This window comes from Bombus huntii, chromosome 11 (assembly GCF_024542735.1).
Source record: "Bombus huntii isolate Logan2020A chromosome 11, iyBomHunt1.1, whole genome shotgun sequence".
NCBI classification, from domain to species: Eukaryota; Metazoa; Arthropoda; class Insecta; order Hymenoptera; family Apidae; genus Bombus; species Bombus huntii.
In genome coordinates this window covers 13,241,227-13,266,978 of record NC_066248.1, presented here as the reverse complement: position 1 = coordinate 13,266,978, position 25,752 = coordinate 13,241,227, and the positions used below count along the sequence as shown (strand labels likewise).

General features: G+C 37.5%; 1 protein-coding gene across 8 annotated transcripts in view; it reads left to right on the top strand.

Annotated features, from left to right (window-relative positions):
* LOC126871272 (uncharacterized) overlaps nucleotides 1–25,752 on the top strand; it is a 391,282-nt gene that overhangs the window by 149,863 nt on the left and 215,667 nt on the right. For all 8 annotated transcript variants that reach the window (XR_007691603.1, XM_050629884.1, XM_050629885.1 and 5 more), the window contains exons 3-4: nucleotides 19,670–19,750; nucleotides 25,342–25,564. Coding sequence is in view for 7 of the 8 variants with exons in the window: in XM_050629884.1 (XP_050485841.1) it covers nucleotides 19,670–19,750; nucleotides 25,342–25,564 (304 nt within the window). In the remaining variant the exon portion in view is untranslated. The remainder of the gene's footprint in view (nucleotides 1–19,669; nucleotides 19,751–25,341; nucleotides 25,565–25,752) is intronic.

Below are 25,752 nucleotides of genomic sequence, written 5' to 3'. Positions count from 1 at the left end.
TTATACATATAAATTCATATTATAGTCCATCCATATCGGATGTATAATTATATTTCTACTCGCAAAGATCCAATTTATGTAATATTTAGTAAATTGAATTTTTATAAACCAATGTTATATTTTCATGAAAATGTAATATTAAGCGAAATCCTCTCTCACTATGAATTATTCTGAAAATATGCAACAAGTTTATAATTATATTCCTACTTACAAGAATCCAATTTATGTGATATTTAACAAATTGAATTTATATTTGAAATTTAACAAACCAACATTTCCACGAAGATATAACATTAAATTATTAAAAGAATCAATACTCTCTTATCATGCAGGCCATGCACTGTCCTAGAAGTAAATGATACATTCACGAGGTCGTCGTAGAGATTTCGATCGTGAAAACAAAAAGACAAGTTGCCTGGACGTTGGGAAGTTTCTCGCGCGTCGTTTGTTATTTTTTAGACATTTCATTTCGAAGCGAACGATGGCGAGAAGCCGTGTTTCGGAATCGTGTTCGTGTAAAAGAATCGAGACCGAATCGCCGGCGGATCGAGAGGGAATAAAATTGAAAGTCACGAAGGAAAAAGGAGCCGTGGCTGAGAAAGGAGGATTCGTGAGTGGCGTATCCGGCGGAAGTAGTTATCATTCGTGGCGAACCGAGTGTTTTTCCAAGAGCGTTCCGCTCTTCTTCACGATATTATACCGTTTCTTGTTTCGTTGCTCTTTCGTACCTTTCTTTTCTTCCGGATGACGCTTAATTTTCTCAAAATTTATTAGTCTAAATTCATTTTCTCCACCTTTTCCGAATGCCGCTGTCTTAAATAAATTTATGCTAGGATATTGCAATAAAAGGATTTTCTACGTATCTGTTAACGTTAAACTTGTTCTTCTCAGAGCTGTATGACCCAAAATAAAAGTTATAATTCAATAGATATTGCTAGAACGTATTCTGTTGAAGTATTCGATATAATTTTACTACGTTTATTACGTGTGGTTTACGCTCTCACGAACAAAGTGTTTCGAAATTTGAAAAGAAGGTACTTCATAGATACGAACGAAGAAGCAAAGGGAAATAGCATATAATAAAGATTTGACCTTTGCGCTGATTAATAGGTCTGAAATTTATGGTATGAAATTACGACGTGACGTAATTAGAAATTCAAAGCTCATAAATCTGAATGTCAGTAATCGATGTTTATTGCAGTAGTGTCTTGTAATTATAAAATTAAGTTGTTATAATTTTGTGTAATTAACTACAATTTAGAATTATAGACGTGAATGTTGGTATAAAAAAAATGTTACTTCACGTATTTGGAGGATGTGTCGGACATAGAGAAAGGAGCAGTAGAGAGATAGTTTCTTTCGCACGGGCCATCAACTTTTACGCCCAGATTTCTTTTCGTTCTGTAGCACCGCGGAATAGTCGAGAAGATTATAGGTTTGCAGAATTTTATGTGCGTTCATAAATATAACGCTTATTGCATACATAATAGGTAAAAACGTTTAGGAGAACATTGCGTACACGACAACCGTGTAGTTACAGCATCCCGGAAAAACAGGTGAATTTTTGGTCGACGAAAGAACAAATATCTAAACTTTCTCCTGAAGAAGAATTTCAGGTTCAATAAAAAAGAATAATATTTACTAATCTTTTGATAAATTTAACAACAAGATACAACTTATACGAGAACGCGGCTAAAGAATCAGAATCTAAATCCAGATTTTTATCCATTTTATTATTTCTATATTGCAACAAGTATCTTGCTATAAATATTTCATGATGTTATGTAGATTATATTTTACGTTCGTATAAATTTCTTGTAAAAACGTGAACATCCGCCATTTAATTATTAGTTCCTAGATTTCATATTAAACTACAAAAGATCGATGATTTATAATCCTCCTTTCTGCCAAAAAAATTCTGGTTACAGAAGATTAAATATTCCATCAAAATCCGCATCATGCCACGGATTCTCCGCTGCTTTTAAAAATTTCAAAAGCTTTGTCTATGCACCAATAACAAAAATTCCTGTTATTTATTACACAACAGACACCAGCCGAAAAAATATAGAACACTCGCCAACTTGATCAATAACTCCACAGCATCGAAAGTTTCCACTTGGAACATGTACAAAAGTACGAAGCACGGAAACAGAAATTGCACTGCCGCGTTCCGTGAGCCACTTGTTTCGTATTCGAGGCTCTTTCTTCCTCATCGACCGCGGGGAACTTTTGACCCAGAACGAGGAGTAGCCGCGGAACGTCTCGACATTGTCTCGAGTACGAGGAAGCGGTAAATATAACGTCGTTTCAGTGGCGCGTGGAACGGCTACGAGTACTGGCCAGAAATAGTGTGGCGCAGGTGCCGAACGCCGTGGGAAACGTTGCGTTTCCACAGAGGGATGTCTTTCTTGCAGTTTCACATTCTTTTCTCCTCCAGACTCCCTCGAATCTGGTCTTTTTAAAGGCCTCGGAACTCAGAAAAAAATACATTTTATTTCACGTATATAACTGTGAATAATTCACTCGTCCATGTTAAACAAAAATTAAAGAAACAACAACGTTCCTTTAAAGATACATACGGTCTTTTAAAAGATTCTCAATATAATTTGTTACAGAAGAAATTTTGTTGCCTATTTGCTTAATTTTAATTTGTAATTTTAATTTTAATTATAATTTTAATTTTTGATTTTATTTCTCATTATTTTTTTCATATATTATTTTCTTCGTTTCATTTTAACAGTATGAAAAGTTGGGTTAATAATGACACGTCTTGAAAACTCGAATTCGGACAAATCTTACTGTCACTAAAGAATCCATGAAAAAGACAAAAATTTGCACTTACACTGTGCATCTAAATTCCTCGTGCAAGCGGTCAGGAAAATTTTATGGCTGAAAATAAGATAAAAGTCAAGAATAACAAAATTGCGTTAGAGGCTCCATTTTTGAGAAAGTCGAGTTTGTAAATTCACCAAGTGTGCACGTCCAATTCTACTCTAAAATTGTTGTACGTATTTCTGAAGGATCACCTAGGATGTAGAACTCGGGATTGTACGAACAACAAATGGATGGTTGAACAAATTTTTAAACGAAGTTATGAAAACTATGGTTGAAACTAGCGAAGCTACGAATTATTTGAAACTATTCCTGTGGGAACTGTCCTATGGGTTTCAAAGAACCACAGTGTTCTCTTCTCTACTACTTATTTAGTTTATTATTTATTATTCTATTATTTGTTATTCTACGATATAGAATCGTCGCAAAATCCTTTGGAAAACTTCAAAATTTTCTAGTTATGAGATATTCGAATATATTTTTAGACTCCTAGCAATAAGTCAGGTATCATCTGAGCGCTGATACCTAAATGGTAAAGAAGCGAAAATCTGTCTTCCAAAAACAAGAATTGCCCAAAACGTGTTGTCCTTAATACGTACGATTGAGTGCACGACCTCCTTGGAATAGACCGAAGAATGGATCGACCATCGAACGTCGAAAAGAAATCTTCCTCGATTTGTCTTCTCGTGATCAAACTGAACTTTGCTCTTCGTTCGATCGTGGCTTCGTGATGACCAAACTCGTTTTAACGACGATAGCATGTGCGTGTCGAAATGGATTTATGAGATTTATGAGGTAGCACGTTGCGAAGATTGAGATTGCTGGATACTTTGATAAAGAGACTTTTGATGATGAATCGTTTCAATCGATTAAATTGTTTAAGGTAGAAGTGGTGGTTTCTGTGGCCGGAATGAAAGGCGGACAAGTAGGTTTTAGTGAAACTTAGTGAGAAGATAGGAAAGTGTTTAGATAGGTTGGAAATTTACTTGCCGGACACGTCAACGATTTACTATTTTACGAATGTAACACCTGTTCTCTCGCTCGAAACTAATTCTTCTCGCTTGGATCTGTGTATCTTGACTGATATCTCCACCATCTTCTAACGTTCAGAATGTTGTCAGCTTTCTAATCTGTGATTCTTGTTGGAAAACCTAACTGACAAAAGTTTCGTCGATGTCTATAGAAAGAGAACGAATCGTCCTTGCTATTCCTGCGGTGATTCACATTAAACGACTGAAATAAAAAGAAACTTGTACGAAGAAGCTCAGACTGGAAGGTATATGGAAAAATATACAAATGAAAATAAGGGTTCGAACGAAAAAATGTTATTCTTTATTTTTGACGTATTGTTTCATATAACATTACCCTATACTTGATTATACAGCCTGTATAATTCAAAGGAAAAATCAAATCTTTATTCAGATATCTTATAAAAAGTCATGCGAAGACCTAAAAATGCACCGTTGTAAATCTACGTATAAATCTTTGACACAAGATCGCTCTCGTTTTGATTACTCTGATATTTCGAGTATTATACTGCGCAGAATCGTTATTATATGGCCTCCAGTGGTAATTTAAGGGGAAATTAACCACCATGAATGAGTGACACTTGGATGCGTGAAAACAAAAAGTCTCGGAAGCGTAGTCGGTCTGTTTACGCGCGATGGCGGTGGCTTTCTGCTCGCTTCCCTTTTTTCTCGGCTCGTGGCCGCTCACTTCCGCTCGCAAATCCTCGGACGGACGCATTTGGCGCTCTTGGCAGCAGCTCAGACGTTTGCGATGAAATATCTAGTACGGCTGACTTTGATCTTCCGTCGCGTGACCGAAACGACCTGGAAGTTCTGGATGCGGACGCGGGACTACACTCGCGACACTTCTCCGTCCAGACATTCCACCGGAACCAGGAAGTCTGTTGGAAACACTCATTTTCTTTTCGTATTTTAAATATTTTCTTATTACGTTTAAGTGTATTTTCATTTATCTTCGAAACATTTGTCTCTTTTAATTTTTATTTCTCTTTTAATTTTATTCTTAAGGTTTTACCAAACCTTAGAAGTTATTGGCAAACACATTGGTTTAATAAGAAAGATATATTGAATTAAATAATTGAACTTATTTTAAGAATCTAAAGACTTTTGAATTTAATTTTACATTTCTATTCTATTCTCCGAGATTGTCATTGACTTGTGGTATAAGCTTCTTTTGTGGCATCATTTTGTGTCAAAAGTGTCGCATATTTATTGGACATTCTTCTTAGGCGAGAAAGGACGCGTGATATTTGTGTGGTCGATCATCGCCTTGGTTAGTGCTACTTCACATTTTAACGAGCTTTTCTTCTATAATAATCTCGAAGGGGAAAAATTTGGAAGAATTATCGATTATACTTAATGAATTCTTTATTTATTCGACGCAGTAAACGTGCCATATGGAAAGATTTATGGGGGAGAAAGCGTAGGGAAATTGTGAAATGTTTCGAACAGAAGTAATTTAGAGAAACTTGCGCGTAATTCGTTAGTGCAACAGAAGCAACTGTTCTTGCAAGTTAATTCATGGCTTTTTCCATACATTTTTTACTGTATCTAATTACAGAATTTTCTCGCTTCGCGGTATATTATTTAATTAAATTGAACCACACTAATTGAATTACATTAAAACAGAAGAAATTTAAGAATAAGTTTTGCACGCAATGTATATTGTAATATTATACTTAAGAATTCGTTGCATCAAAATTAAGGAGAATCCACGATGAATTCAGAGGAACTTCGGTGCAAGCGTTATTCGCTTAAATTCGATGTGATCTGTTTCCTTCAATTTGTCCAAATTAATCACGGACGCTTGACAAATCAGATACACGAACAAGCTATTCGGTGGTTGGCATTAAACAAATCGATGGCATGGTATTTGTTTCGAATGCGAGTGTCGCGAGCTCGCCACGCGTTTCGAGCTTGCATTCCGAGCACATACCGTGTCATGTATCGGTATTGTTTGTTGTCTGATCGACGTGCAGCTTGAAACAACTTGTACAGCATATTGTCTGAAATTAAGCGTGTTTAATTCGAATCCAACGTTGATTTCCTGCGATTCGAATTACGCATGTTGTTCCAAAAACTGGTTTCATTTTTAGAGAACATAACTTCAACTTTAGTAAATTTGTACTCTATTGTATCCCTCTCTATCGTTAAAAGCTTCCCCAAAGCAACAATAGTTGTTGACATTTAACATGAATTTTAATTTTTGAGCAATTAAGTTAGAAATTTTTAATTTAACGTTTAATTTTAAGATAAAATAGGAGTGAGGCTGAGGCATAAGAATTCAAGCACCGTAACAGAATTAATTCTATATTTCTCAAGTCAAAAACGTCAAAGTTACTATTTCCCTCGAGACACTTTATTCCTTTCGCGAAGCAAACAGTAGTCTTCGAAACACTGGTACAAACCTCTAAACGTAAATTCGCCGAAACTATTCAGGAAAGTTGCTACGGAAGGACACTTCTGAAGCAGCCACAAATTGGCGGAACGTTCATAAACACCTCGCATGTTTCACCGGTTTAAATTACCCTCGGAATGGCATCTCCATTTACCGGGAAAATTATAATAACAATCTCGTTCCGCAAATTACGCCGTCAACGTTCCACCCTCGAGCTGGCATTTTGATACAACGCGAGGGCAACGAGCATCGTCGTGCGTTCCACGTCGGGCATGCTAAGCCGAAGCAATTACCAAAATTGCTGACAGGCACGAGCAGAACATCGCGACCAGTCGACAGCTGCTCGCATACGGAATCGCGGTCGAAATCTCGCTTGACCCCCTTCTTTCTCCTTCCTCTTCTTCGTTTTCTACCTTTTCCTCATCTCGTCGTTCTCGTCGGATTCCCGCGCGTAGAAAGGCTGAATCACACCCTCCTGTGAAATTCTAAAAGTGCCGGTTTCCCGAAAGTCTATTACGAACCACTTAGAATCATGCAGCGTGGCATTCGACCCCTCAAGACGCTGGCCAGTGAACTCAAAGGGAACCACGAGCGTAGCCCCGCGTTCGTTAGCAACGCGAGTAAAACCGTTGTTCGACGCTTTTTTAGGTTTAGCGTTTCGTGCCTTTCGCTCTTGCTATCGACGCTGATTTACGACGTTCGAGACAACCCGGTGTTTTATACTCGCGCGGTCAGTTAAATTACTTTAATAAGCCACTTCGCGCTGATGCAGTTTGAGGCGCTCTCGTTAAGGTTACTAGAGGTTGCAGGGTTTCTATGTCGAATAGGTACCCTTGTTCTTATCTGAAATTCATGGGTTCGATGAAAGTTCTCGGGACACGTCAGGATCGTTGCACAAATGACGAGGAAGTTTCGTAAAGGTGTACTTTGCTACGTGTGTAGGTGGTTGAAATTAAGGAGGGCGAATAAGTTATGAGAGAGGGGTTCCTCGAATCTTTTAAAATTTCATGTTTCTGCTAGAACTTCTGTATCAATTTCTTTGTACTCATTACACGAGATACGTAGCGTGTCTTTTCATTAGAATGCAGCGAAGTTGATCGGAGCAATCTTTCGCGTATACGTTTCCTATGAAAAGAAGGATATACTTAAGAAGAAGCATTGAATAGCATTGAAGCATTATAAAGAAGAAGCATTGAAGTAGCTTCCTTTTTTTCCGATATGTTAACCTATGCAATCGTTTTTCTTTCTATTTCATATTTTCTTTCATATTTCTTTTCATTTCTATGCGCCGTACCACAAGTACTTTCATTTCTACGCGTTACGTAATTAATTACGAAACAGTCTCAAGCTATTATTATTATATTATATTATTATAGTATATTAAATTGGTTTTTAGCTTTAAGTTAACTTTAAAAGTTGAGGAACCTATGCAGAAAATTGTACATCTCCAGAATCTTTAGAATCACAGAACTTTTTCGAGTCGCGTTGTCCCAATTACCATGTGGGATCTCGGCAAGACCAAGTAACTGCTTTGACACGAATCGGACGATAGGACTCGGTTTCACGACTGAATTAGCGCTCAGTCCTCCCTTAAAGGGCAAACGACGCCGTAAAACAACAGCCATGGCTACCGGATAGCAATAAACGTGTAATACTCGGCCGCCGGTGGTATTATCATTAACGTTGGCGACAGCTTCGAGCTTGCGGAGCTGTCTCGCTAACACAGCTAGGGGGACAGATAATATTAATCCGACTGGTAGCGACGTTTTATGCGAATCGGACTTGTGTTTCGTTTTAAACACGACATCGTATCCACTGTGCTCTGCTGGACCAGCTATAAAGCACTCTGGCTATTGGTATAGTCTGAACGAAAATGGCAGTGAAAGACTACGAGGAAATACGAGCGCTGTTATAGTTTAATGGTTTGTTTAAAATAAGGTTGAATAGAAATCACGATAGTAATATAAGTACAGAGTGCTATCTTGGTACTGGAACTATGAATGAGAAAAGTATTCTATTTCAAACAGATCAAACTAACAGAAGTCCACCACAAAAGTCCAGAAGAAGGTAGAGGTCCACTTTTCTCAACGAAATTTTCGTTAGAGTTCGATCAAATACACTCGTGTATCAGCTGTATTCGGGTTCCGTATTACGGCTCCGATTGTATGTATAAATTAATAATGTTTCGACGAAGGAAGCTTACGAAAAGAAACATTTCTAAATAATCTTTCTATAAATGAAGTAGCGAGGTGGATTTCGAAATTTTAAAAGTGTCTTTTGGTGAATTGTAACCCACGCAAGACATTTGTGGTTTCGTTTGCTCCTTTTTTATGTCGAAGGTGTTACGTAGCAGTAATTCGTATAAAAACTACACTGGTACAGTTTACGAGCGAAAAAACGAGGAGAGAGAACGAGGGTAAGAGTTAGGAGACTGTTCTACCGTCTAAACGAAAATTTTATTGTCGATGGTTGTATCTTTCATAATTTGTAAGCGCGTAGTACATTGAAATTAAATTTAAAGTAAATTCGATTACCATACATGTAAACTAATATCTGTTCTCCTTTATTGCAGGTAAGAAAAGTAAAGTGACAGTTACTGCTCCCACACGTATGCCTTTCTAGAGAATAATAGAGTCACAAGTAAGTACTGTGGTTGTAGGAACTTAATAACTATGGTCATAACCTTGTGTAATATGTCATGTGGATTGTCATATAATCATTCCCTGAGTATTAATTGAATGTTCATCGAAATCACGATCGTAATCCGACAAATTACAAATTTCTTACAATTCATTGCGAAGTACGAAAGATCTTAAGTAAACTCTTCTCACGAAATACAGCTATTAACTCGGATTCTACTTCCTTGAAGGAAAAGCTGGAGAATTCTTGGAGAATTGCTCCTTTAGGTCGTGAAAAAGGGTCGTGATAAAAAGAAGAAAAATGGGGAAAAAGGGGAAGCGACGTAGTACGTGACTCGGAACGAAGAAGAATCCGAGGAAGTGGCAGAACGAAAATTTCATTCCGGTCCCCGTGGAACCTAAATTGTGGGCCGCTGTTGCCTCGCTGTTCCCGTTGTAAAAAATGCAACGGGAACGTCTGGTCGGTCGAAAATCATGGCGAAACAGAAATGGCCACCAGGAAGGCAAGTTATTTCGCACCCAACGTTCTCTTGGTTGTAACTTAAACCACAGGCTGGCTGGTTGGCGCTCTTTGATGAGATCATGGAAAAATAAGAGGAACGTCGGGGGAAAAAATGTGTGCCAGATGACGGTACGCTGTTGCAGGCTAGATGAAAAAAATTGCTGATTGCCGAGCGTAGTTGCACGGTATAATAAGTTACAGGTTGGGCTCGGCAAGAGGTTTCTCCCTGTGAACTCTTTTTGGAGGTTCAGTGAACCTATATTTAAAAATAATCGTCTGTGCCGATGAAGCTTACATTGTACTGTCCCAAATTTCTTATTACGATCGTTTCGCATAATTAAATTAATATCAGTGAAGTTTTACAAATCGCGAGTTACAAAACTGATTAATTCTCTTGAATAAAAGCAACGAAGGGAATAGGAAGAAGCCAATGTTACTTTTTTCTTCTTTTTACATACCCTCATTCAAAAATTAATAAATCATAAAAGAAGAATTTCTGGTTTATTAAATTTATATAAATTTGTAACTTATCAATTGATCAATATTATTAATATGTAAATTACGATGTAAGAGGTCTTAGTTAACGAGTCCAATTGTATAACCAATGATATATTTATTTCCTTACGATCAACTCTAAGTTCCAAAACTGCAAGAGCGCTTAGAAACTCGTTACTTCATAGACGATAAACGAAGCATTTGAATTGTACAATAATCTCATACAGTAAATTCGAGGTTAGTCAAAAACGAAAAATAAATATTTCGAATTTTTTGCCACAGACTTTTGATATAAACAGACAAATTAATCAAGTAGGGTTTACTCAATTTCCAATTAAAAGGTGTAATTAAAAATCGAGGAAGATGGCAGACAGTCAGAGATTCGCATGACGTATCGGCCTTTTTCTCAACTGAAGGGCAATTTAATCTCTCGGAACACCCGTTTAATCATCGGCGTGTAACGTAAAAGAGCGAGCAATTTAATTAACAAAGGAAAGAGACGAAACGTTTTTTCCTACTCGTTTTGCATTGCATAATCCGCGACAGCAAAGCTGTGCGACCGGTAACGGTACACCCTCGGTGCATATTTCTCGAATGAAGTCGGTGTCAGATGCTGGTGCATTAGCAGCTTCGGGATCTCGTCTCCGCGTTGTAACACAATATCCTCCTCTAAAACAACCGCAACTCCCAACTTGCGTTGCTCCGTCGAGCTTCTGCCAGCGAGGAGAAGCGGCCTGGAATTATTATTGTTGACAGTGGGCTGACGAAACTTTAACTTCGTGAAATCGTCGCGTCGTAAATAATAAAGGTAGACCGAAATCTAGGTTACTCGTAGTCGACGTACGCTAAATCGTGTGTTAAATATACAGCGCCTTAAGATAGAATTTTCGTTTCTGGAAGGTGTCTGATTTTATGATATGATTAAGAATTATAGTAGAAGCTATCATATATCTAGATTTCGTATGACTGGATGTACTACTAGCTATTATTTCTCGTTTACACGTTATTAATAGAAGTTCATGAGCAAATAAATGATTCAGAGACAGAATTTCTCTATTTCGAACGTTCTTATTTCGTTTTTGATAAATAGAGGTCGTTTGTGTACGTTCATACTAAAGAAGTTCGTCGACTCTCTTCATTAGCTATGATTTTTCGTTCGAATCAACTACAAGTTGTTTCGAATAAGTGGAATGCTACTACGTGTAACATTTAACATAAAACCACGAATTGTAGAAAATACACGAACACGTGAGGAAAATGTTCGATATTCTTACAAATCCTACGTATAAATCCTATTTATGTAGCAATAAACCTATCTCATGAAAGGGATGGTTTCCCAAGTTGAAAAATAATAAACCCCAAAGTAATAGACAGTAATCCAGAAAAGAGCAGGTCACTGGGGATATTAGTATCACTGAACTGAATACGAGGGAATCTCTAGGTCGTGAAATCCGAATTTTACTACCCTGTAACTACGGAAACAGCTACAGGCTACGGAGTCTGCCGTAAAATCTTGACCTTCGTGGTCACCAGGTCGAAGGTCCATAGCCGTATCATTCTGAACTCGCTGAACCTTGAAAACCATTCCAAGGTTGTGCACTCTAATCTTAAACTACAATGATGTCGTAAAGCATGCTCGTATCACTCAAAATTCTCAGGGGAAAATAGCGGACGCAATAAGTTCCGGTTCATAGAGCATATCTAGTGTGTTCCAAACTCGAGAAGCTGTAGAGGTTTGGGAGATTTGCGGTGAAAACTTTGGTCTCGCGGAGATGCAGAGAGTGCCTTTTGATTTCTGACAAGTCCAGAGTGTGTCTTCTGGTTTTGCCATGGACCAGAGGCTAAGTTTCTCGGTCTTAACCTAGTTTGCGATAGACTCCCCATTCTTGGTGTGGTCCAACGCAAATCCTTAGACCTGTGAGTGATTCATAATGCTTTAGATTAGGTTCTTCGACGTGAATTTTCATTAGGAGACGAAGCATCTGTTAATGTATTCTCTGGCAACTTCTATTTAATAATAATTATTCTGTGAATAATTTTTGCTCGGTAAAACACAGGTTGGATAACACGTGTATGGCCGATTAATTTGTATTGTCACTAATTTACAACTATAAAGAGCTTTTATAAGTAAAAAGCAATGACCATGTTATGATGCTTTCACTGCTTCTGAACCACGGCCTCTATTTACAAATATTACGTAACAATTGTGGTCGATAAGTTCAGATTTCCATTTTCTGTGTTAATTTTGAAACGGATCGCTTGCCGGCCAACCGCGGTCAGATTTTTAACCGCAGTTATTTACTCATGCGGAACTGAACAACAGAATCAGGAGGTATATTGTCTTGCTTGCATAATTGCGTGCTCGATCGTTGCGTCACATTCCACAACGAAGAATTATGGAAACTATATAATTTATCTAGCGAGCGTGGAACGTCTCCCGTTTGTTTCGCATACCTGGTTACGTGTCAGATGTTGTTTCAGATGTTGGGATTTCTGTAACTCCGTCCACGAATTCTGTTTTCGTACGTGAAATTTCAGTGTGCAAACTGTACGCCGCGGAAAACTTGTGACACCCAGTTGAGACATTGCTTGTATAATAGAACGAATCATATCTACGAAATGTCGACACAGCGAAGTTTCTGTCTCTGTAATATGTTATCTCATATTACGCCACGTTGATCAAACCTAGTTCAATTCTATATCTAACCTAATCCCTTTATTTTTATTGGCTGTCTTATATTCCATGCAATAATTCGTTTTACAATTGTCCAATTAATAAGGTTTAGTAAGAGAATTATCATCTACAAATGTCTCGTATATCTTTTTATCTGCTTTGTATTAAATTTAAATGCTGATTAAATTTAAAGTTTATGAAAGTGGCCGAAATCAAGGATTGTAATAACACGATAATTTCATGATACAATGAGGTAACTGGAACAAGAGTTAAAACTGTACATATGAAACCTCATTTACTCGATTCAGTTATATCTGAAGTTATTTCTTTATTATCTCCCTCTGTTTAGGTAGTAGGGCAATGTTATTCTTTTTATAAATCTTGAAGAATCGATAATTATATTTTCCTGTGAAGAAAACGTAGAAACGACATTGCTCAATAATATCATTATTTTTAAACAATCTCGAGAAAAATCTGCCAACTTTCAATTTCTTCGTCTACGATCTCGCCACGCGGAAACGTTGACACGATATTTTCCCTTTCCTCTGGCTTTTCAAACGTCGGTTTTGTCCTTTGGAAGATTCAGTGTTCGTTGAAAGGCGAAGAGTTGACAAACTTCGCGATCTACTTTCTTGCCGGTAGGCAGCTTATTAAATCGGGACCGGAAGCCACAGTGTGGGACCAGCGTTTCTTACAAAGACGATAGACGATAGAGGATTCCCGTTAATGCACGTTTTGTGCGAATTCAACATCGTCTAGATTTCCTCGGCGGAAACTCCTCGGCGACCATGGGGAAAGGCAAATGCTTTACGAAACAGCGAATGGATCGCGCGATAAAACTGGGAACGTTGAAACGCCCAACGGCTTCCAGTTTTGTCCACAAAGAGTGCCAATTGCTTCTTTCCTTCTTTTGCTTTTTTCCTGCTTTTGCTTCTTTCCTTCTTTTGCTTCTTTCTATTCTCTGTTTCGCGAGGACTCGCTTGTTTTCTTCATACGTATTTCTTTTTCTTGATTCTCTTTATTTTTCCAAGACAATAAGCTTCTTAGAGGTTCGAGAGTTATTGCTTCTCCTTTAAACAGATTCATTCAGATTAATGAAATGAACTCTGCTGTATTCCTTAGATAATTTTTCTAGTAGTTTATTAAATAGTTTATTAAATCGCTAAAAATGTCTTGTGCAAATCATGTACTATAATTCTTTTCAAAATATCAGAAAAGATATTAGTTACATATAAATTTGTAGCACGTTTGAAGAAAACGATTGAATTTCCATTGATTTGCAGTTTGTTTTTATCGGTGCAAATTATTGAAGAGTGGATTATTGAAAGTACACATCCATATGCAATGCAGAAGTCAACTATTAAGTGAGCTTTGAATTTCTTTAATTCGACTCTGCCAACCGATTATTCCAATGAAAATACCTTACGGCGATTAATAACTGACCAGAACGTTTAACAGCAAACATCGAACGATAGAGTTTACCGAAGCACGAGCTCATAACGTTTCGAAGTTCCTGTCGATTTTAATTAAAACGACTTCAACGGGATTCGTGTCTGATCGCAAACGGGGATATTAAAAGAGGTGGAAGGTACGTCTGATGAAAATGCTTCAGGCGTTCTGTCAGTCGTTTCTGCAAAAGGATGAACGAGTTCTCCCGCACTTTTATCAGGGGTTCTTTTTCCCTGTTAACTTCCATCCTGGATCAATTTTTCGCGATCACTCGTAAACCTCGAAACTTTCGATCGTGATTTTAAGGTACAGTCATTTTATCATAATTTTATTGGCAGGAAAAAAGGGGAAGCTAATTGAATTTTATTACCTTAACCTGAGAAATCATTAACGAAATTATTAAAACGTTCAAGAGTTATTTTCTTATTCAAAATGTTAATTACAAAGAACTCATATTTAATATTATAACAATAATTTTATCAATGTGATGTAATAAAATTATCTTTCTCCCTTCGTTGTGTATATTTGTCATATGATACCTTTATCGAAAATTTGAAATATAAGTTTCATTACTTTTCTGTACTACCCGGTCTCGTGTTACAAATGATATTTCTCTTCAACAACGAATATGTTCGATTTTATTTCATCAGTGGTGTTACGATATGAGTATCGGAAGAGATTGGTGGACACATGCGTGAACGAAGTTATTGACTCGCTGAACCGTGATTCGCTATTTTATGTATTTTGTACGCGAATACCGCAGCATACCCCGTGCGAAACTAACATCTGCCCTCGAGAAATGTAACTACCTTTGAGCGATAGGTATTTTCGCGTTGCACGAGCATTGCCGATCGATGATTGAGAAAGCTGTCGAATATTATAGAAATATCGGATTAATATTCTCTACACTACAATAGCCGACAATGCCTCTTTGTACAATTTGTTAAAATATTAACTAATACATTGTTGACTAGAGACATATCTGACGCATCGATACGTCTTGTATTATCCGATTGGTTTGTGGTTGTGGTATATTTGTTTGTACAAAGAAATGCATTTGCATTAGAAAAAAAGTTATTGTTCAATGTCCGCACAATGCTGAATTTATAAAAAAATGTCTTCTTACCTTGATGTTTTTCTGCTATTATTATAACCTGAAACAGTCGCATGAATAATCCTATACACATATTAACGTTTGCCAAAGCATAATAAATATTAGCTTAATTAATAAAGATAACAGTCAGATAATGATTTTTTCACTAAGCGCGATCATCACGAGTTAAATAGAAAAAACGATGAATAATCCTTCCTGTTTATAAAACGATAAATTCAGATATGTTTTCCGAGATAAAACGTGTTTATCATGTAATTCAGACGAATTTCCAGCAAGAATGGTACAGCATATTTTACAGAACGTGTCTGTTTCGCCATATCAACGCGATATAACCGTGTGCTTTACCGTGAAACGCGCGCGATAAATTCTCTCCGTAAATTGTTAAATTAATTAGAAGACTTTTCGTTGAAACGCATTATCATGGAAATTCACGTTCAGTCGACGTACTCGCCGGATCGATCCGTTTTTCGTTACTTCTAGCAGAGCAGCAGCGTGCACATCTCGTCCTGAAAATTAAAATCTCGATAGGCGTTCGATGCTCTCGATAAGCAACGCAGAAATAATGAAGTCGCGCGCGAATCTATCAAGTGAATGAAAGTTCCAAAATACAAAGCCCTTTTTGCCAATTATACGGCCACTGAACGAAGCCGTGCCATTCTTTTACACGACCATTTTTCGTCCATGTCCTACGCGTTTTCTTTCTCGTTCCAATAGTCTCGCTTTTCCTGCTGTTATTAACTTTTAATGAAAGCTATTGATTTTTCGTTTAACTCAAATGCATTATTCATTCATTTTCGTTACTGATTGGACCTGTATTTGGTTTGAATTAAATAAACAGAAATATGTGAAATAGTGGAGAACAGCGTTTCAGCCTTCAAAATGTTTGTCAACGAAATTGTTGCTAATTACTTTTTTATACAAACGTATGGAACAATATCTCTTACGGGTAATTTTAGATTCTTTATTTTGTTTTATGTTCCAAATAACACGCAGCAATTTCCAACTGTTCTGCGACTGAAAAGTAAATTAAATTATCTTGATATTCTTAATTTTCCATCCAAAATTATATATATATATATATTTTTTTTAGAATAAAATCATGTTTTTCAAAAACTAAGGTTGACAGATCGATTCTGCTTCCAGATTCGTTTGAAAGGAGGAATTCTCCAGGCAGTGTATTAACGAAACAAACGACAGAAAATGTTTAGACAGATAATAGGTGTATCGTACAAAGAAACGAGTTCTTACGTACTCGTGAAATCAATCGAATAGGTCTAATTACAGACATCCTGTGCACGGTTCGCTTTTTAATTGATTAACGATGGATCTAACTGTGTACAAGCAATCGTAGACGTTTTCAGAGGAGCCGGTATTTTAATTGAGATAAATACGTGTTAACCGTGAGTCTGGATCGCCACTTCCAAAGACAGACGTAATTACAAACGACTGGTTCAGTTGGAACCCGTGATAATATACAGGCTTTATCACGAGGAGCGATCCGCAGATGATTATTATTAATTAGCCAGAACCTCGTAATTGCACGTTTCTACCGACTGGAAATCCACTTGGAGTATCCTCTTTCTCTTTCATTATGTTGAAATATATTTACTCTCGTCGGGGCATTAATCAGGGAAATAACTGCCCAAGCAGTTTGAAACTGAGAAAGGAATCTCGTAGTCGCGATTGTCTTCGTCCGGCAAATCTTGTTACAGTGAGTTGAGGGAAAAGGAAGAAGATTGGATATAGCAAATATAACCATCGAATCGCTTATAAGATAATATCCTTACGGTACAGTATTTACTGATTACTATTATCTTCTATAACAGAGATTGTGTAACAACTTGTATCCTTTTATTATTGCGTAAAGTATTGATCGAAAGTAGCAACGAGGGTATAGGATTTTAAATCGACTTCTCACAATACAATTTTGGTGAAATGTCCATCGAACAGCGATAAAACGGTGGAGAATGTATCGCTTCCGCGTGAATAGATTTAACGCGGTTTGCAGTCTACAAAGTATAAAATACTCGACGGGTTTTCCGAGTGTAAGATGTTCTGCAAAAAACGTTCGTTCCAAGTTGAAATAGTGATTAATCACAGCTTTTAAGTTGGTGGAAGCTCTATGGCTCTCTTGCGACAGCGGGGAATAATTACCAGCGTTGAGTGTAGTTTTAAGTGGATTTAGGGATGAGATAGCGGAACTATGGCTTGGAGTATCGGTCAATCACGCCAAACTTCTTAGCCTGGGTCTAGGCTGCTTAAAACCACGCATTAATCACGGCATTAGAAAGTTCCTCTATTCAACTAAGTTCGTTTGTAACTATCTTTTTCACGCAAAATAGCCTATTACGATATCGAACTACACAATGAAGCGAACACGCGAAGCTACTTACGAATCAAAAGGAAATAGAGTGTTTATGCGTATAAATGAATCAATTGAAAAGTTCGGCTACGAAATAAGACGATATCGTTACATAATCCTAACGTTAAGGCCGAATCGGCGAAACGATCACCGCGAATTTCTGCAACATACTTATCGGTACGATCACGCGATCGCCTTTGCATCCGGGATGTCTGTCGTAAAACGAAAAGCATCAATTCTACGATTGCGCGTAAAGTATCCGAGGCTGTCGCGTTTATTCGTCCAACTTATTAATTTATGTCACGCAGTCGGGCGCCAGAAGTTGAGTTACGGCACGTTCTCACGAAAGGCGAGTTCATGATATCGGGCCTTGTCATATACCGGGAACGAAGATATAAATATCGTAATGGGGAGAAACGCATATTGAATCGTGATTATGTAATCGTAATTCGTTCGAATCGAACGTCGTTTTTTCAGTATCGCTGATCGAGATAAGGGCAATGAAAATAGATCTATAGCGGGTAGGGTATGGTCCGCGAAAATGAATTTTATATTTTAACTTCGATACGGGAGCTGTTTTATGTATTCAAAATTATTTAAAAGCATACGATCCGTAAAAGTGTGGACGAGGTTCTCGGGTGTTACGCAAGTGCAACAAATTACGTGCGTGCGTTGTCATAAAAAGAAATTCACGAGACGATTCTGATGATGCTTCGTTGCGTCTGAATAACCACGACACTGTACGTAAGTACTTGCGTATGTATGGTAACGACGTCGACACGTAACGCCACACAGAAGGGTGAATATCCTGTAAAGCTTATTCTCAGAATAATCGTTTGACCCGTCTACCGGAGAGATACCCATTTTCCAATAATTTAAACCGCATACCGTGTAATTTACGATCGATCCCGGACACTTTATTTTCATAGCGTAATTATAGCAATTCGAACGATGATTTAATAAGTCGAGAGCTCGAGGGAATTTTAAAAGCCGCAGAATTACGTAAATGCGTGTCTTAAATCATACATCGTCCATCCTGTGCTATTCATAATTATAAGGATCGATACCAGTAATAAAGAAGGTCTTTCTATAAATATTCCATAATGGTTAGAAACTTTGATTATGTACGTCTTGTAACTGTGATATCGATTATAGATCTTTCAAAATCCGCGCGCCTGCGCGCGCTTTTACTGTCCTGGAGCGTAACTTGGAGGGTGCGCGCATGCGTCGATCTAATTCGCAATTAATACGTCGCCATAGTTTGTGGACAGTGACAGAAAATTTCAACTCGTGAAAATAAGAACTTGTGAGTAATACATCTCCTACATAACGTGTTAGTTAATTAACACATTAAAAGTACATTGTAAATTGATTGTTCGATCTTGTGAGCTTTGGTAACAACACAGTCATCGTGAAAGTACTTCAAAATTTTATACGGTGTTTGTGTAGGTAACATTGTAGGTTATATTGACATCTCATCTACACACAAATTGATTAATATGCCGCAAAGCTCATCAGGTATCGATCGTTCTAACCCGTAAAGTTCCGCAACTAAACAGCTGTTCTCGAACTGTACGTTAGATTGGCATTTCCCCTACACACAAATCAATTAATATGTATGCTGCAAAGCACACCATGCGTCGATTTCTGTATCCCGTAAAGTTCTGCAGCGACACCAGCTGTTGTGAAATTGTAAGTTAGATTGGCATTTCTCCTATACATAAATCGATTAATATGTATATTGCAAAATACACCATATACCGATTGTTCTATCCCGTAAAGTTCTGCGAGAACTAGCTGTTGTGAAATTGTAGGTTAGATTAGCATTTCCCCTGTACATAAATCGAGTAATATTTTGCAAAGCATACCGCGTACCTACTGCACGATTCCGTGAAATTCAGTAACGAGACAGTTCTCGTCAAATTGCTTTAAAGCTTTGTACATTGTTTACAGATATTATAGTTTGTAATAATGTTTCTCTTATAGGGTTAGATACTATATTGTAAGTTAATCTGAAGTATGTGTGTGTGATGATAGTATGGATACTTATATATACATATATATGCACTATTTGCTGGGCATCGACCTCCATAAAGGCAAACGTAAGATACAGCCTTCTTTATACGTTATTGGCTTCCGAATAGCAATCGAGCTAACGATAATTCTGTTTGCCTAGGGCTTCCAGCGTCCGCGGACCTGATTCGCCCCTGAGCTCGGATCTGGCGCTTGATAAGCCTCGTCCCATACCATCACCCAGGTAAGCTACTTTGCGATTGCAGCCTTTTCTCACCCTTTGAAAGCGAATGAAAAACCTCGACCTCGATTTCCCGCGTAATAAACACGGGTTAATTGGAAAACTTGGCCAGGCAGTGTCGAAGGACTCCGTTTCTCACGGTCGGGGCTGTTCATCTTCGTGAAGGGCTTCGACCTACATTAAGGAGAGGCTATGATGTATCTATATCAATCGGAACTGTGCTCTTAGTATATAATTCATGAAAGTAATTTAAAAGATTATGTTCGTAATCTATACATGACGTATTCCGTGTTCAGCCAGGTGTGTTCATTTTCAAGAGAGCGCAATTCAGAAATAATACAAAAGTCATGTCCTAAGTGACTTCGATGCTGTTGATAACATTTGTCGGATTAATTTACTACAATCATATTATCATTATGAATTATTATTCTCTGGAATACATAGGATTCAATTGAAAATTCGTATCGAACAACGGCGGAAGCTTCGTAATTGTATTAATTCAATTAGTTAAAAGGCAACTGGTTCTTTGCCGATTTAATTTCATCGTATTTGCGTTCGAAGTGCTAATAAACCGTAGTTCCTGAAGCGTACTCAGGAAATTCTATTTTTAACCGTGCTGGTACATTTCATCCTCTACCCACCGAGATTCACCCCTCGACGAAGGCTTGACGTTCGATAAGCCTGGCAACAATAAACCATTCGCCGTGCACACTGAAACGCCTATTTTATTTCCTCGTCGACATGTGATATTTCGAGCCCTTGGCTCTGTCAACTACGGCGGAATCGAACCCCCGTGAACTCTTGTTCGCCACCTGATGAGAGAGAGAGAGAGAGAGAGAGAGAGAGAGAGAGATTCACCCTATCGCATTTCCCGGCTAAACCACTTATTATCAAGCATCCACGTAGCTTTCCTTTGTTTTCTCGCTCTTCTTCTCTTTTTCCTCGCTCATGTGTGTTTCGCTTTGCTCGTGAGCGCAGCGAGAGAGCAGTAAAAAAGAAAAAGAATATAGAAAGAAAGGAAAGGAAAATTCCATGGCGGGAATATGAAAACGACGAGACGCGAGAGACTCGAAAGCAGTCATAATTAGAGGGCAACTCGTTCCACCGTCTAATTAAAATATGTTGCTGGTTTTCAATAGCGTATGGATTATTCTGCGGAGAAAAAGAATAGTAAAACTTGTTTCGTAACTAGAGTCGCAATGTATTAGTTAAGTTTTAATATTGATTCTTATTTAAGGAGGTTTCTCTTTTTCATATAAAAGTTTGGAAATTTATTTGTGAAATTCAAGCGACGATAAGGAATTTTTTATTCAGATATGCATGTATAATTTAAAAATTTGTTTGTTATTAAGGCATTTCATTTTTGTCGTGGGCAAAGTGAAACATACGTTAGAAAATCACTCTCTGCTGTAAATCTTATTCCAGACGATTAATGTTCGAAGTTTACCAAAATTGCTCAGTTTCGCTTGCAAATTTTGGTCGGCCAGTAGCCAGTTAACAATCCAATGGATCGTGTACGCCTGAGCATTACCCTCGAAATTCTCCTCGAAATATTTGCTCGATCGTTTCGCGTGGTTGCATCGTTCGCATAACTTGCAGTGCTATTTGTGTTCATCAATTCAGCTGACCTAGTGCTAACAGGTCAGTTGTAAAATAGCTTCGTCGAATGTCAGTACGATATTGTAAATTGAAAAATTTCATTCTTCTTTGGAATATTAAAACGTCGTGCTGTTCTTTTTATCGAAAAATTTCTCAGCGCAAACACATTTTTCATTGTATTCAAGCTATTATTAAATATTTCAGAAATTGGAACGTGACATAAATATTTGCTATTGGATGAACATTTCGATCAAATCTTGGCAGATATAAATGATTATTTGAGTTCGAATAAACGAATATCATAAAAATACTCTTCATCTCGAGTAATAAACGTAAAATTTATGGGATTTCTTCAACTTTTCGTGGCTCTATTACAATCTGAAATCGGCACTGCGCTTTATCGCGTTCAATTTCACGTCAGTTCAAATTCGATGGAAACTTTTACGATGATGCAGCGTAAATGATAAAAGGTCACTTTATACGCTTCTTAAAAACCAATATCCTTGGTGTATCTTTCTTTTTTTTATTATTAAAACATAATAATGTGGTTTGTGTGCAGAGAGTGCTTGGTTTTATGTTCTCTTGAAACATCCATGAATCCACGATAAACCGATTACTCATTCTCTCGTCCACGAAATTACGATTTCATGCTATGTCGGTGCACGGTTTTTCTGCTTTTTCAGATTTCCATAAATATTTCGTCTTCTCCTGTTATTGTGACTTTATTAATAAATCATTTCATAAATGCGCCTTTCAAATAACGTGAAATTCGATAATGGACTTTAATTTTCTTTGAAAGTATAGTATGTACATGTCGTGTACATGCTAGAGATATATCAATACATATTTTAATACGCATAATAGCATAATGTCAAAGTCTCGGTCTGTCAGTTACTATTGTTGTCACAATAGCAAAACGTTTTTAATAGACGTAAGACGTAAGTTTCTATAGAGTGGCGTCCGATAAACGTGTGAAAATGGATGTGCTATTAGTCGATCTCTTTGTAATTGTATCAAAGTTGAGCCTTTGTAAGATTACTGTCGTTGATACGCAAATGCACTCCTCGCATAATCGGCGCCAAGCGTGAACGAATAATCAACCAAATGGCTTTGTCAGCGTTTAAGTTGCGTGGTTAAGTCGGTCAGTTTTCCGGTTGCTCAATAACCGCACGTTGCATTGAAATGCATGTATAAAACTGGTGTAATGCATTACGTGATGTCAGAGTGTTCTACAATATATTACAATCGCATCCGTGAGAATTAGGCCGTCGTTCACTGTTAAAAAGCTTCCCATAGGAAACGCTGGAAATAATTTAAAAATTAAATCGACAAGATTGGATTCGTTATTAAAAAAAATAAAAATAAAAATAGAAATAGAATGAACTTGATACTTAATAAAAAAGCAGCGGTGCATGTTTCATTTGACGACACATTGACACATAAGTGCTCACAACTTTAAACTTTTTCTCAGCTGCAATGCAATAGAGTGAAGTGCTAGTTATGTAACTCATGGAACAGGTCCAACTTGACCTCAATCTCTAAAGTACACGAATTGGTACGCTTTACCTGATTAAAAAATGCGACTCTACTTAAGTTTGATGCCTTAACAAATTAACCTGTTACACAAGTTTAACCCGGAAAATTTAATATACGCATTCCCTGCTTCTTCTAGTCAAACTTTGTGTTTCCTTTTCTAGTGTGTTTTGTGAGTATAAATTTATTAAAATGTTATAATAAAAATATGAAGTATAAAGAGGACGGTAACTTGAGGTTTCTATGGTACAAGATGAGAATTGCTTAATAATCGCTTCTTCAAAATCTTCACCATTTTTTTGTTAAAACAAGAATAACATGGTTATATAAGATGCACGAATTTATTGATTTTATTATTGTACAAATTTCATCCTGTCCCATTTCAATGGATAAATCGATTCTTTTTATTAGTTAACCACAAGTATAAATTCTTATTCAATATGGCTTACAAATAAGAATTTCAAAATTCCTTACAAATAAAAATCTAATGGATAAAATCAGTTGGTTTTCAAGAGTATTGTTTTCTTTATGTATCGTATTTTTATTATAATTTGTAAAAACTTCAAACGATTAATGTTCATACAACATCTTCTTATCTACAGGTACTTAAAGGACATGTTGAAATAGCTTGGCCGTAAGAAATTTTTCGCTCTGTATAATAAATTCAATGCTGATTCACAATTCTTTGCGAAGCTGTGATTTCAATGAAATAAACAGGAAAATTAAACGAGTTCACTGACACGAGCGCAAATGCCAGTTACAAAAATGTTACGAAACCCGTTGCTAATGAAACTCATTCGCTCGCAAGAAAGACGTTATGCGTTAATTCAGTAAAGTATCGCGTGCATCGTCGCGCCGGCGCAACGTTAGACCCAAAGTTGCGAAACATTTTTACTCGGTCGAGCTCACGTTACAAAAGGCAGAAAAAGCGAGAATTGCGTATGCACTGTCCTTTTAGTCGTGATGTGCCGTGAGCGTCTGCCGTGAAAATTCAACTAGCGGTAATGTAATTTCCTCCCCGTAGTTTTTATCTCATCGACCAGAACGGCAGCGGTTTTAATCGTCGTCGCGACCGCATCAAGAAACCTTCCCCACGTAATCGGGGTTCTACGAGCACTATATTGTCAACATCGTTTTTATTTTATATGAACTAATTCTGTTAATTAATTCTACCTACGTACACGGTCTCACGATAGTATTCTAAGTTTGTAGATACTATTTATTTATTTTTATATATTATGCGTATTTTACGGAACGTATTCCAAAATTTGATTAGCCTTGCTTTAAGATTGTCATGATTATATCGGTGAAGTTTAAAACCAATTTGGAGATACATTTAGAAATTACAAGATATTCAAATTCAAGTATAATATATTTTATAAAGATCATCAAAATGTTGAAATAGCTAACGATACACTATATTAATAAACCTTAATATTCAATGGGATCATATTTAACGCTTTACTATTACTTTGTTTTAAGATAACTATTCATACTGTATATTAATTTTTTTATTAAATATACGTTTGCAATAAATATCTTGTAATTTCTGTATACATCTTTAGATTGATTTGAAAACCAGTGTAATAATGGCAGTCGTGTCGCAATACGATGCTAGTGAGCGACAAACAGGCACAATATATTCATAGAAGCTTTCTATAACAAGTGTTTAAATACTTTCGCGAGCTAGTGAATACGGTTTCCATATCACCAATGAATCGGATTGCTATTTTTCCCCATTACGCGTACGCAGTACGTAAAATCAATAATTGGATTGTTTTGCATTTCAAATTCCCGATTGATAATCGTATCGTCTACTATCTTCTATTTAGTTTCCAAAGCAAGTACTTCGCAAATTTTCATTTACCAATTTGAATTTCAACGAGCCTCGAGTCAGCTAGCGGTCAGATTTATTCCCTTAAATTGGCGATTCAATCCTGGTCGAATACTTTTAGAGCTGTTGGCGCGTTTTCACGGTTCGTTTACTCTCTGCGAGGACAGAGACGAATGGAATATTAAATCATTGGAGATCATATGCGCGCAAAAGCGAACGTTCCGTTTTATCGGAAAACGGCAGGGAGAAGAATGCATCGCCGATGGACGATTAAACGCCAGTCGGTTTTTAATTTCGTTAGCCTGCAGTTTCATCGATAAATGTCCCGATTAAAAGCAGCTTTCACCTCGGCGCGATCAATTCGATTCGCCTCGAAATTCTCGTCGCGTACGAATTATCCGCATTCACGTGCAAATTTACAATATCTCTTGTTCGAATTGGTTGCTCATTCGCTCGTGATTCATTGTTCAGGCCACTCAGCTAACGATTTAAATTCCTCGTGAGGAGACTTTCACCGGAAACCTGCGGCTCCTTCTCTGGTATCAGCTCTCGTTCTAGAATTTAAGTTGAAAACTCCATCTGGATTTGCAACCCTCTAACAGTGGCGCGTCTTTACCGACTGTTGCAGACAAATTCACCCCCTGTACGGGGAGAAAGCCGGGCTCCTAGGCTACTGCGATCCGCTCGGTAACGCAGAGAATTTTCCACCAGCCCCGAACATCGTCGTCGAGGGTGGCAGAATCGAGTTTGTCCGCCCCTCGCAGGATGGCACCACGACACCCCGTAGGAACACCATGTCTCGTGGCTCGCAGACCTTCAACGACGAGTCCGAAAAGTCTGACCCTGCGAAGGTAAGTGGATCCTCATTCGTTTTCCATCGGTCGTTCAACTTGCACCCGCCCGTTTTTCACGCGACCGTCTGCTTAGACACTGTTTACACGACTCATTCGGACTGGGGAACTCGGCCAACCGAGTGAACCACGACGGTATTGGTTAGTACTTACGAAAACCACCACCGAATTTTTACTTCTTTTTAAAA